At 48.2% G+C, this 13,525-nt stretch overlaps 1 protein-coding gene across 4 annotated transcripts in view; it reads right to left on the bottom strand.

Moving 5' to 3' along the window:
* Nucleotides 1-250: 250 nt before the first annotated feature.
* Nucleotides 251-13,525, bottom strand: part of tmem131 (transmembrane protein 131) — a 29,520-nt gene continuing 16,245 nt past the window's right edge. The window contains exons 17-42 of one of the 4 annotated variants that reach the window (XM_076045721.1): nt 13,092-13,226; nt 12,126-12,230; nt 10,931-11,017; nt 10,677-10,829; nt 10,490-10,565; nt 10,242-10,356; nt 9,578-9,716; nt 9,347-9,456; nt 9,159-9,231; nt 8,770-8,921; nt 8,523-8,665; nt 7,599-7,785; nt 6,346-6,531; nt 6,107-6,262; nt 4,946-5,406; nt 4,660-4,844; nt 4,147-4,277; nt 3,942-4,060; nt 3,705-3,857; nt 3,454-3,604; nt 2,830-2,895; nt 2,375-2,490; nt 2,181-2,262; nt 1,982-2,085; nt 1,273-1,424; nt 251-1,149 (exon numbers count right to left, since the gene is read on the bottom strand). In XM_076045721.1, the coding sequence (XP_075901836.1) occupies nt 880-1,149; nt 1,273-1,424; nt 1,982-2,085; nt 2,181-2,262; nt 2,375-2,490; nt 2,830-2,895; nt 3,454-3,604; nt 3,705-3,857; nt 3,942-4,060; nt 4,147-4,277; nt 4,660-4,844; nt 4,946-5,406; nt 6,107-6,262; nt 6,346-6,531; nt 7,599-7,785; nt 8,523-8,665; nt 8,770-8,921; nt 9,159-9,231; nt 9,347-9,456; nt 9,578-9,716; nt 10,242-10,356; nt 10,490-10,565; nt 10,677-10,829; nt 10,931-11,017; nt 12,126-12,230; nt 13,092-13,226 (3,807 nt within the window). In that variant the 3' untranslated portion in view covers nt 251-879. The remainder of the gene's footprint in view (nt 1,150-1,272; nt 1,425-1,981; nt 2,086-2,180; nt 2,263-2,374; nt 2,491-2,829; nt 2,896-3,453; nt 3,605-3,704; nt 3,858-3,941; nt 4,061-4,146; nt 4,278-4,659; nt 4,845-4,945; nt 5,407-6,106; nt 6,263-6,345; nt 6,532-7,598; nt 7,786-8,522; nt 8,666-8,769; nt 8,922-9,158; nt 9,232-9,346; nt 9,457-9,577; nt 9,717-10,241; nt 10,357-10,489; nt 10,566-10,676; nt 10,830-10,930; nt 11,018-12,125; nt 12,231-13,091; nt 13,227-13,525) is intronic. The other 3 variants (XM_076045722.1, XM_076045723.1, XM_076045724.1) reach the window with 3 other exon arrangements.

The following is a 13,525-nucleotide window of genomic DNA, read 5'->3' as shown; positions in this document are numbered from 1 at the left end:
TTAATTTATTTTTTAAATAAAATCAAATCAGTTGATTTCACCTCCTGGTCGGACGCTTTACGTAGAAGAGAGACTGGACTGAACGGATCGACATTCTACAAACACACACGTACACAATGGTTACCAGCACTGTCACTGGGTGTAATGCACATTACTAATTCCAGAAACTAAATTATTCGAGGACACTTGACTTGTTATTCCAATATATATCTGCCACCCCCTAGTGGCGAAGAATAGACAGTACAATACGTCTTGCTGAAGTACTTTATTTAAATTTGCTGACAAACAGAGGTAGTGTATACAACAAACCTCAAACTCAAACCTTCTCGGGTCCTGCACTTTTTTTTATTTTGAGGTGAACCAGATGAACCAGAAAACGAGGGAAAACAACCAATTTTCTAGCCATTTATTCCCAATTTTGGATTAAGATCCCTGCTGTCAAATTAAAGTCGAGTGCAACAACTTAAAAGTCAAAACTTTAAAAAAAGAAACAATAAGAACCAAAGTGAGTGTGAAGACAGGGTTTTTTTTAAAAAAACCAACTGCAATACTGTGTTTTGGAGAGCTTATGGGCCAAACAATGTAGCAATACCAGCAGCTTTCGTGACAGCAAAATGTTTCCACTGGCATTAGCATGCTACGCTTATCTTTTTTTTTTCTTTTCTTTTTTAAATCACGGGCGCCTTATTAAAACAAATTTTGAATAAAACTTTCCCCCCCGTCAAATAAAAAAGCTGCAGAAAATGAAATTGTAGGGGCTTTGCTGACCAACATCTGGGCCGCCAACCACGTTTTGGGAAACAAGGCTTTCTGCTGGGGTTTCTTTCTCTCGTTGGAAGAGTCGGATGTGGCGTCCGGGCGAGTTGCTGTCAAGTGCCGTCACTGCGTGTTGTCGGAGGAGCTGGGCCAGGGCTCGGAGCTGCTGCGGCGGCCCAGGGTGGGCGGCCACGCGTTCCACGGGTTGTAGGTGCGAGTCATCTCGGCGGAGGCCGGCGGCGACGGCGCTGGGCTGCTCACGTAGTCGGTCAGCGTGGTGGTGCTGGTCGTCTGCGTGAACGGGTTCAGGGTGGAGTCGGCGCTCGTCGACCAGATGGAGCTGCCGAAGGGAGCGGGCGCCGACCAAGGGCTGCGGGAGTTTCCCAGGAGTGACTAGAGAAGAAGATAGGAAGGAGGTTTGTGAAACGTTTGTGGTGAACCGGAGCATCATGAGGCATTTTTTGAAAAAAAGAAAACAGAAAAAAAGAAAGAATGATGCGTTCGGAGGCTCCTTACTGCAGTCGGGACGGTTGGAGAGCCGGAGCTGCTGGGCCAGGAGTGCAGGGCGTCGTTGGTGGGGATGTCCCAGATGGATGAGGGCACGGTGCTGAACTCGGCCCAGCTCTGCTGAGGTTCCAGCGGCTTCGGGAGATTCATTCCACTGAACACTGAGGCACACAGCAGACACTTGTTGGGGTGGGGGGAGAGAGAGAGAGGGGAGGAAAAAAAAAAAAAAAAAAAAAACAACCGGCCGCTCCCCTCTCCCTCCTCATATATTTCAAAAATCATGTAGCTAATTATATTATACTGTTTATTATGTTTATTATAGTATACTGCACTATTGGACTACAATTACAATTATTTTACTGATATTAATACGACTACAACTGTTGATATTATGTTATATTATGTCATATTTTTCATTCCATCGTTTCCAACTAATTATATTATATTGTATAGTATTGCATAACGCTTCAAACACCCTTATTTGTACTTGCAACTTTTTTAATCTTTTAACTTTGTATTTATGTAAAACATATGTAAAACTTGCCACTTATTAAATCCCCCCCCCCCCCCAAACACTTTCTTTATTCCTTGTATGCACAATGACGTCGGGTTCAGCCACACCAGCATTTCACTGCCATGTAATGTGACATGTGGCAGATGAAATCTGTAAATATTGAATCTTGAATCTCCATTTTCCTCCACCATCAGCAGCTTTTACCTCGCGTCAAGTTGAAGGAATTGCTGGATCCGAACGCCGAGAAGGAGTTTGCCGAAGGCAAGCTGGGACTGCCGACGGTGTCGATGGGGCTCCACAGTCTGGAGCTGCGGCGGGACAGAAGCAGAGATACAGAACTTGAACTGTGGATGCGGCTCCGAACGCCGCACGTTGAGGGCGCGAGTGGATTTGAGCTCGTCACCTGTCGGAGCTGTCGCTCTCCACCGAGGTCATGTGGGCCAGACTCTTCCCCGGGATGTCACTTTTACTGGGACCAGAGCCGCCTGAAGGACATCGCAGACATGTTACATTCTCAATAAGTTGAAGAAACAAAAAATAACCGTTCCAACTATGCCGCTGGCCCGTTCGGCCTGCAGGTCACCTGTGTGTATTTACCTGGACTTTTATCGTAACCTGCAGCCACAGCAGCAAATGTCGGGTTCCCATTCTTGCCTGGAAGTGGAGCCGCTGCAGGTAATTTGTTTCCTGGGGCCTTCTTTTGGTTCCCCTCACTGCAAGAATAATGGAATGGACAAAAAAAACCAAAACGATTACTTCTTGAGTCACAGCAAAATTGTCAAAGGATGTCATTTTAATGCATTTGTAGCTTGGAGTCCTTCAGCAGTAAAGACCTGAGGGAATTCATGAGGTTAGGTTATCAAAGGCCTCAAAGTTGGTTTTTCCACTGAATAGGATAATTAACAAACAAAATAACCTTAACTGGGCTGGGCGATTTTGAACAAAAATATCATCCCGTTTTTTTTTCTATGAAAGCTGGGGTAAATCTCGTTAAATATGCTCCTACAACGGGACAAGTGCATGTCGTACGCAACTTGGGAAAAATAATTTACCAACAGGTAGTGGCGAGGGCAGCATACGGAATCACTTCCTGGTTTAAACATCGGCTGCTAGGACAACTACAAATGCGAGTAAACAAAGGTAGCCAGTTAACAGCTTCTCGAGAGGGGAGGACGACTACGGGAGCCCAGAGGCACCGACCTGGAAGCATGAGAGGAAAATCCATTTTCTGATTTTTCTCTTTTTAACATCGTCTTGACTAAAAGAAAAAAAAATCCGATTTCAATTTAAAATTGATTAATCGCGCTGCCCTACACAGAGGGTAACTTAATTTCATGAAGTTAACAATTAGGATGAGGTCTTTTGAGACACACTGAACGACATTCATTGACATGTACAGAGTAAAACTGAACAGAAACCTTTTGATAGAACAATTAGAGGTACATTACTAGGTGGTAATTAGGTGGTACATTATCAATTTTTAAGTAAAGTTTTATAAATTTTCATGATTCTCCGCCTCTCAAACCGTGTTTTAAAGCACAACAGTTCTGGTAACAGTCTCTTTGTGATGTCACAAATGGCCCTGCTGATAAGGAGGCTGTAAACGGAAAAAATATGAAATATGTTATATAAGTAAGACGCTGTCTCTTGTGGAGATCCAGATGGCTGGTGCGCACCTGTTGCTGTTGAGCACGCTGCTGTAGGTGACCCGGGGCTGCAGGATGGGTGATGTGGGCGGCGGGGAGCAGGTCTCGGCCGTGGCCGCCCTCTTCAGGAATGGGTCGGCGTTGAGCGTCTGCAGGGAGATCTGCTGGAGGCTGTCTGCTTCTGCAGGGGGAGAGCAGGGTGGGGGGGCGAGGGCGCGGCCCTCAGTCAGTCTGCTTCTGGTTCTGGACGGGATGCTGGTGGAATCCCGGCGGTTACTCACGCAGGCTGTTCTTGGTGAGCGGCACGTCCCACTCGGGAGCTGCAAACTCCTTCTCGCCCTCGGAGCTGCTGCTGTGTCCCGGTTCGGACACCGAGCCGCTGGACAGCAGCTTGGACAGCAGGGTGGGCCGCACCTCCTCCAGCTTTCCGTCTGCTGTCGCAGGAAAACACCAGGTGTTGAAGCAAAAGGCCCGAGGGGCAAGATCTTCTTTTTTTTGTTACTTTTTTCAAAACTCACATCTCTGTTTCTGCACTTGTCTGGCTTTGGGGATGTTGGTGTGCGGGTAGAGCGCCTTGGTGGTGAAGCTCTTGCGTTGCTTGTTCTCCAGTGGCGTCACGTATGGCAGCTCCAGCGAACTGAAAGAACGGTGAAAAGGTTTCTGTAAAATCAAAATAGTCTGAAAAACAAATCAACGAGCCAAAGACGATGAGCGTCGCTCAACCTGGACTTTTCTATTGGATTCTCTTTCTTTATGGATGCTTGTTTCTTTATTTTGGGTTTGGTGAGGAAGCTTGAAGGTTCTTCTTTTGCCTTGACTGTGGTTACTGTCCGACCTTTCTTTTTCACTGGTTCCTGGTTGAGAAAAATGTTATGCAAGTGTTACATGGATCTCAGGAAACTGCAAGGGATTTCTTTCCAAAAAAAAAAAAAAAAAAAAAAGAGTCCTTGACCAAGTTACAATGAACAGTTCTTACAAAGAAGCGGAAGGTCCAAATAAAGGAAGCTGAAACAAAGCATTTTCAGCAGGGGACTGTAAACAAAAGGCTAATATTTTCTGGAGACTTTGAGATAATTGACGGTGAAATGCTGCACCACTGATGTCCCAGATGAACTTTTTAAACTAAATTTTGAATTTCAGCTCTGAGACTGACAAGATCAATTGGAAAAAAAAAAAAGATCAAGCACAACCTTCACTGGGATGGTGAACGGTGGAAGGACCCAGAAGGCGTCTCACCTCTTTGATGCTGTTCTCCATGTCGGGGTTGGAGGTCTCTGTGGTGGTGGAGGAGCTGTCGTCGTTGTCGGCCAGGCTCTCCTTCAGCTCGTCTCCCTGAGTCTTTGCTGCCGCCTTCTTCTCCTTCTCCTCCTTCTTCTTCTGGGCTTTCGCTTTGCCCCGCAGCTTCCCTTTGGACTCCAGCACTGCAACACCACAACAAGAAAAACAACCTCAGCAACCCCTCTGTCAAGTGATGGCACAGACAGACAGACAGGCAGACAGAGAGACAGGTAGGTGTGGGTACCTTTGCTCTGCAGCAGCTGGGTGCTGGGCGCCTCCTGCTGGCTGTTGTCTCTGCTCGGAGGCTCTGGACGGTCCAGGTCGTTGTCCATGGCTCCAATCAGGCTGTTGTACTCTGCGTCGTCGGGGCCGAGGCCTCGCTGAGGTGGCTGTGAGGCGGCCAGACTCTGACTGGAGAGGTCCAGCACTGGCTTGGAGCTCCGAGCTTTCCGGTTGGTCAGCTGACAGGGGGCCGGCGGGCCGGCGTCCTGGCCCGAGGCCGCGCCCCCTCCTTTGCTCGGCTGGGAGGAGGCCGTCTGCACGGACGCGCGGCCGAAGCCGATCCTGGACCTCTTGTCCTGGCCGTCGGAGTCGGACAGTGAGCGGCCGCCGCTTGCCCGGCCGCTGCCGCCGCCCCGAACCGCCCCGTTAGTGGAGGCGTAAGCCCCCCTGGAGTTCTGCGGTGGGTCGCCGAAGTCGTTGAGCCTGGACGGAACGAAGGAGGAGAGTCGGTCAACAATCTGCTGCCTTTCTGCAACCTTAACAATCCTTCCAGAAGCCAGCGGGGGGCGCTGTGAGCAGCTTCCTTTTAAATATGTCACCTGTTGCCTGATTTTGTAGTGGATGAACTGGTTCTACTGAAAGGCCCAGTGTCAAACATTTCAAAAGAATGACGTGGAATTAGTACGACATATGGGAGTGTATTTTTCCTTTTTTTCAGTAGTTGCTTGAGTTCTGTTCTGCTTGTGAATTTCTCCACATGTACCAGACAAAGAAAGGAATCAGAGTTACGTTTCTCACTATTCCATGGTGAAGATAAAACAGGACCTTTCTGACACAAGTAAAAAAAAAACAGTAAAATGAAAAATAACTACATAATTTCATCAAAAATAAATGACGAAGCAACTACGGTAACATTGGGCCAAAGGCTAGCTGGAGTTTACTTCATTTGTCTCATCAACAACAAATAAAATAATTTCCATTTGTTTCTGTGCGTCTGATGCAGCCAAACCTTTTCCAACACACACATAAAAAGCATTAATTTACCAAATACTTAACATAACAATAATTGAGATTGAGTATAAAAAGAATTAAGGGTGTCCAAAAACTCCCCCCCCAATACTGTTGGTTTCTGCACTGGATAATATGGGGGAAGATAAATAAATAAAGAATAAATACAACGTACTTTGAATCACTGTGATTTTGCACAATTTCCCTGAGATTGAACGGTCGGCCCGTCTCCAGGCTGGAGTTGGATTCCACCGACACGCGCTTCTTGAAAGGCTCCCAGATGCTCTGAGCCTCCAGGTAGGCCGTGGTGAGCACCAGCAGGAACATACAGCTGTGGAGGCGGGGAGGGGAGCACCGGAGTGAGCCGCATATACAAAATACCAAACCATGAAAAAGAAACGAGGTGACACCGACCTCATGATAAGACACACGATGATGTAGAGCTCCAGCTCCCAGCTCGGCCTCGGCAGGCTCTCGGCACACGCGGCCAACATGTGGTAGGGCAGGGAGGCGTTCAGGACGAACACGAACTCGGAACCGCCGCACGTGACCAGTTTCAGCTCCCGGATTACTCGAGACGAGGTGAAGTCGGGTGTAAACCTGACGTGGAGAAGAGAGACGAGTTGTTTGTGGGCCTGGAGCTCCGGGGTTATAGGCTGTTCCAGCAGCACGCTTCACACCCACTGTATGAACGCCTACAGCTGATCAAACCACCCACTATTTGGGCTTATTTGCTTTGCAAATCAAGTCTCAAATCCTCCAGGCGTTTAGTTAGCAGCGCATCAAAATCAAAGCTCCTGTGTGCGCAGCAGGGATCTGACACTGAGGTTTCTCACTGGCTCCTCGGCTCCTCGCCAAAAGACTGTTATTCAGAGGTTAAAAGGTTAAAAAGTCCCGCAGTCTTCCAGCCCTGCTCCGCTCTGACAGGTGCCGGGAAGTCGCACAACGCTCCCTCTTTCCCCTCTCACAGACACACTTGCACCAACGCAAGCTTGTGAGCTGTAGGCTGCAGTGTGGCAGTGGGGGTCTTTGGAGCAAACATTAGTGTTTCAGCTGCAGGACTGAGACAAAAAGTTCAGGTCACTGGGTCAGTGCCTCTCCTCTCCTTAAACTCTTTATTCGATCCAAATACAACCTTCGATTTCAAAGTACAGACAACAAATATCTTTAACTTTGCAATTTAAACATTAGAGATGTAGTTGTTGTTTTTTTGCAGCAAGACTTCAAGCGATGAAGAAGAAGAAAAAAGAGACTTGAGGGGACGAGCAGGGACACAAGGAGCGATTCATCCTCTTACTGAGGGCTTACTCAGTGCAAGAGGCTGAGGGGAAGTATAAATAGACCCTGTGGGAGATGTGGGGGTGGGGGGGAGCGCGCGCGCGCCACACACACACACACACACACACACACACACACACACACACACACACACACACACACACACACACACACACACACACACACACACACACACACACACACACACACACACACACACACAGGTTCATAGGCTGCAACCCAGAGTCGTCTTCTCCAGCTCCATGATCTCATTAGACACAGAGAGACACACAGGCAGCGTCGTCAGCAGCAGCAGCAGCAGCAGCAGCAGCAGCAGCAGCAGCAGCAGCAGCAGCAGCAGCAGCAGCAGCAGCAGCGTCTTCACTCACATTATGATGAGGTCCCTCGAAGTGTTTGGCTTAAGTGCAAATTCTTGACAGTTGAGGACTTTGAATCCGTAGCCCTCGCAGGGCAGCCCGTTGATTTCTGCCGACTTGATGGTGATGGGCAGCAGGCCCGTGTTCTCCACCCGGAAGATTTTTTTCAGGGTGAAGTTTGGCTCTCTGACTCTTGTCTCTGAAATACAGCACAACACGCATGAAGAGTTAATTAAAAAAATAAAATAAAACATCATTCATCATTAATATATCACTGTCACTTTTGGGTTGTCTCATGATTCTTACATAATTTTTTGCAATATAAAATATTGCACATATTTGTAACATTACACTGTTACAGTTTGATAAATCTACATTAAAACTATGTATATTCTAGTTAAAAAACAACTAAGGCTGAGCATCTGCAACTTTTTCTAAAAAGTAAATTGAGATTTTTCTTAGGAGCAGAATTCAACAAAATACCTACAACTTCCTCTCTTCTTGATCATTAAATGACCTTATTAAAATACAGTCAGGATTTAAACACACGGCCTCAAAAACAGCTGACAGAGCCGTTCTATGTTTAGACTGATTTGTCAGAGCACGTCCACACGCAGCTTTATTTACATCATTAAAAATGGGTTTCAGCCTCTCTGCACATACGGTTGTGGTCATGTAAGACTCACGTTCCGCTCACGCGGCTCCGAGGCCGAGTGCTCACACAATCGGCTCCCTCGTGCAGGGCAGAGTCGATTTGAATACAACCGCCAATAAATCGCACCAAATAAATCAATCAAGACTGGCGTGGTCTGGCCACCGGGGGGCGAGCGGAAACTCTTAAGTATTAAATCACACCCTGGCTGTGTAGGAGACGGCAGGCAGGAACAGCTGCGTAAAAAAGCTGCGGCGGCAGCCTGGCGTGAACAGCTGACTCACTCTCTGTGCACTCTTTGAGCAGCGCCTCGGTCATCTTGAACCTCAGCGAGCTGCCCTGACCCGGAGGCTTCCCAGCCACCTTGAGGCTCTCGGTGGCACCTCGGCCGTGGAGGAGGATCGTGTCGATCACCGTCAAATTGTTCCTAAAGAGGGGAAAAAAACAAATTGAGATGATTTAGAGACTTAGAGAAAGAAATACACACACACATATATATATATATATATATATATATTTTAACGGTGCTACCTGACGATGAGCAGTGAGGAGACGCTGTGGTTGCTGACGGGTGTGAACCTCACGCTGAAGGACCTGACCTCCCCCGGCTGCAGCAGCAGGTTGTACACAAACGGCCGAGTTGATCCCTCCACAAACCCCGAACTGCTCTTGGTTAGAGATGTCTAACACACACACACACACACACACACACACACACACACACACACACACACACACACACACACACACACACACACACACACACACACACACACACACACACACACACACACACACACACAGAGAGATAGAGAGCAGCCTGTTAGAGATAAACAGCTCGCGGACGATGAGTCTGTCACGCAGCGCTGCGGTTTGATGACACGGCAAACAGCTGATTCCCTCTGCGTGGCGACACTCACTCGGTTTCTGTAGACCTGAAACTCCAGGGTGTTTGTGTCGATGTTGATGTTGGACAGATTTCCCAAAGGCAACCTGGGAAAAGTGGTGGGAGAGGAGAGACGGTCACAGTCCGAAAAGGGACGAGGGGGGGCTAGAAAGAAAGAAAAAAAAACAAACAAACAATACAAAGTGGCAGCAGCTCTCTGACCTGTCGGCCAGCTTTCCGGAGAACACTGAAGGGTTGGGCAGCAGGGCCAGGGGCAGAACCTGGACGTAGAGCAGGACGTCTGCGGGGTTCTGCAGGACCACCTCCTCGTCCTGTCGCATCAACAACACAAAGACGGCGAAGCCGCCGACGTTTAGCGACGCCTTAAAATATCCCTCCGCGTGTCGGAGGCGCTCGTGAGACACAACAAGGGTGGGCTTGGTTGGCACTCACAGAGGAGCTGTTTGTGTTGGTGAGGGGGAACATAATTTGCTGGGAGGAGTTGACCACCGAGGGCCAGGTCAGCTGCGCCGTCACTTTGGCTTGCACGTTCTTCTGCAGGTCTGTGTTGATTTCAAAGACGGCCTCGATCCTTTGAGGCAGAGCGAGGGAGGGAGCGAGAGAGAAACGAGAGAGAGGGCGTCACATTCTATTACCGAAGTGTCCACACAAGGGCTGTGAAACGATTTTTTTCATTATTTTTTAATTGCGATTAATCGCAGAAGCTTCATAGTTAACTGTGATTAATCGCGGTTTGCATTTGCATGTGTAAAATTCTGCTTTTATTCTGAAACTTTACCGGATTCTTTGAGTGACTTCCTGTGCAGCTTAACGCAGATTGCCCGCGCACAAAATAGACCAGATGCCGAAACTATCGCTGCACGGTGTGAGCCGGCTGCGGAGGTGCGCGCCGCTTCGCGTCTGGTCTGAACGACACCATCGGTCAACCAGGGCGCCGAAAGGAAGCGGGCTCTGTTCCGAGGGGCTTCCGGTGTGAGCCAGGCCTCAAAAAATGTACGCGTTAAGGATTGCATTTAATTAATCGCGATAAATGCGTTAACGCTGACAGACTGAATCCACACGCTAGCTGGCTAGCTAGCTTAGCGGTCGTGCTCACTGGTGGCCCGAGCGCTCCTTCAGCTCCTTCCACCGCCGCAGCAGCTTCTGGTGCAGGTCCACGTCGGCGTCCCATATGTCCTCCTGCAGCGCCGGCCCGTGGGGTTTGGACTCGGCTGTCAATAACAAATGTTACATTTTTATCCCCTTGATTTTTCTTTCCTGAAGGAGACTCCAATGTCACACTGACTCCCAAAATAATAAGGAGAAAAAAAAAGAATAAAAATAAATATAACAGAAGCCCCTTACATTTAAGCACAAATGGCAGCCCCACATAACAGTGATCACCACACTGCAAGCTGGCGTCAAAATAAATATTTGCCACCTGAAAAAGATGGAGGAAAGAAAAAAATCAGTCGGCAGCAGACGAGCGCGGCGTCGCTCGCTCCGGGGCGAGGGTCGGGGGTCTGGAGGGCGGGTTGAGGGGCGTGGCTACCTTGGACTTGCGCCGGGGCTCCAGCTCGTCCTTGTTGCTGCGCAGCCGCTTGTAGTAGAAGCGGATGTCTTCGGTCAGCGAGCGGATCTGCTGCAGCCTCACCTTCTGCGTGAAGGAGCTCTGAATGCTGTAGCTCTGGTGGACCACTTTACCCTGGCACAACAACAAAACAAATGATACAATTGCAAACGTGGCGTTTCAAATATGCATTTCATTTGGCCGAGAGAAGCGCAACCTTCAGTGACGTGACTTACGGGGAATGAGGGCGGAAAGACGATGTGTTTGGGCGAGCTGCTCAACGTGCCCACTGCGATGACGGCTTTCACTGGGATGGTCAGTATCTGATGAGGGGGAAAAGGGAAAAATTCTGTCAGACGACAAATCCAATTTTCTGCCTGATGGAGCCACGTCAGATTATAAAGAAGAAGGAAAAAGTGCAACTAAATTGCATAAGGTGGTATTTCAGGCACGCCGCTAAAGGCACGTTTTACAAACGCTACAATATAAACACTTCATTGCATTTACTGGTCATGTGATGCACAACAGAGAGACACCAGCTGCGCTCTAATCAGCAGGACTCGGCTCCCCGGAGCACGACGGAGAGATCCTCCTGCTTCCTATAAAAGGTCATCCTGAAGTTTCTCATGCAGAAAAGATCTCTTCTCTTCCCTTCCAGCGGAGCTCCCTGAACACACCCACACTGCCTTCCAATAGCAATAATGACAGCGAGTGCTCTTTGCAAGGTTTTTTATTCTCATTTTGAAACACATCGCTTTAGTTTCATGTACAAATGTGTAATGGCTGCGTTCAGACTGCCAGCCAAAATCCGATTTTCAGCCCATCCAGACTGAAACCGGATGGCTCTTTTGTAGTCTGAACAGTCACAATGTCACATGAAATCCGATTTTCACAAAACGGATTGAAACCACATTCAGGAGGTAGTTTCAGATCACATTTAGACAGATGCGTCTCAGTGTGAACAGCTCCAAACACACTGATGGGTTTTGACTGTCCGTGACGTCACTGTACGTGACGCAAGACCCAATGCGCCAGACCAGAGAGCACGATTCCAGGTGCGGAGCTGTAACGCAATGGATCAGACAGAAGCAGTAGAAAACAGCAGTCCCTGGACAGAGGAGGAAACTCATTGGCTCATCAGTGTGTGGTGAGATACTGTAGCTCCATTCAAGCCAAGCTCCTGGCCATGTAGCGCAACAAGTGCTGCTGCCGCAGTTATATGACGTCACACACTACACGTGCTGGACGACGCCTCTGCTCTGACCTTGTTGCTACAGCAACCTGTCAGATCAGTCGATAATGTGGCCCAGTCTGAACAGAGTCAGATCCCATTTGGACACTTGCTAAAAACAGTGTGGAACGCAGCCTAGTAGTTGGATTATGAAGCGGTTTTCGGGACGAGAGCAGAGGATGTGGAGTTGGGTGACCCACCTCAAAGTCTGTGGTGATGTGAACGGCTCCATCATACAAGCCCTCCAGCTCTTTGGCCACCAGCGTCACCCTGAAGGCAGCGTAATATCCGGAGGCCAAGATCACCTGGGAAAGACAGAAATACAACAGTATGAGTTTCGTTTTCACACCTACACTGCTACACACTGACACTCGCAGGAGGAAGTGGTTGAGAAGCACCTCTGCAGTTGATTTAGCGACTTCTGCAATCTATCTGGTTCCAACCTTTTTTCCCTTCTCTCTCTCTCAGATGATGCAATGATCACGCTCAAAGAAACTGTTTTGCATTCAACAACAAAAAGTAATGTTCTGTGCCTAGGCACTTGTTGCGCATGTTTTGTATATGTCTGAGTTTTGTTTGTCCTGCCTGAGTCTGGTTTTCCAACCACAGATGTAAATCTGAGGCAGGTGTCAGGACGGAATTGTCTGTGTGCATGTGCCTGCTCTGTGCGTGCATGACGCTAACTTGCTAAGTGTTGCTGGTGAACAAGAGCATGCAGACGAGTTGTCGCCCAAAGACAACGAATTCACTTGAAAAAAAAAATGTCAACCATTCTCAGAATTTAAAAAAATGTGTTTTACGAAGACAACGAAACAACCTTGTCAGCTTTGAAGTCAGGGAGAGAAAAAAAGGAACCAACTGGTTCAGCGAAGTGGCTCAAACGTTCAAGGGGTCATGAGTTAAAAGTAGAAGTAATTTTATCGATAGAAAAAGACAAAAACTTCCACAAAGCTGCTGAAAGAATAAATGTGTGTGCTGACTTCCATTCACTTTTGACTGGACGGAGTCTAAATATTTACAGTTAGCCTCCTCTTCCAGAATGTTCTTTGATCCATTTTGCATGAACAGATTTGAGAAATCCATTCCATCTGCTCATCACTTGAACATTCATGGTTATTTGTAGCTCTCTCTCTCGCACACACACAGAGGACACAATGAGCTCGTACCGTCCTGTGGCTGGAGGCTGATGTGTTCTGCAGCTCTCGCAGGCGACTCAGGGCCACCGTGGCGTTTCCCTTCTCCGTCTTCAGCAGCTCCATGGACAGACTCTCACCGGTGACCAGCCACGACTTGATCTCCAGCTGCACCAGACAGGAAGGAGATGCGAAACGTTAAGTCAAGGACGACCAACCGCGTTCAATAATGGATTTCTGGATGAATTACAGGTTGCCGAAGGGGTTGCAAAGTTCAAATACACTAAGTCAGCGAGCAAAGAACCTGCATGAAGGCATCTGTGGTAATTTGTGTGCGGCTGCTGCTGCCACAAAATGATTTACAAGGCGTTACACAATACACAGTGACAGAGGTATTTCTTAAATCACATTTTAAAAATTCCCTGCTGTCACACAAGCAGCTGCTGATTGTATGTGAGAGGCAGCCA

This window comes from Nelusetta ayraudi, unplaced genomic scaffold (assembly GCF_046127955.1).
Source record: "Nelusetta ayraudi isolate G7.1 ecotype Tasmania unplaced genomic scaffold, CSIRO-AGI_Nayr_v1 ptg000084l, whole genome shotgun sequence".
Classification (NCBI taxonomy): domain Eukaryota; kingdom Metazoa; phylum Chordata; class Actinopteri; order Tetraodontiformes; family Monacanthidae; genus Nelusetta; species Nelusetta ayraudi.
The sequence above is the reverse complement of the archived record's forward strand: the minus strand, read 5'-3'. Positions and strand labels throughout refer to the sequence as shown.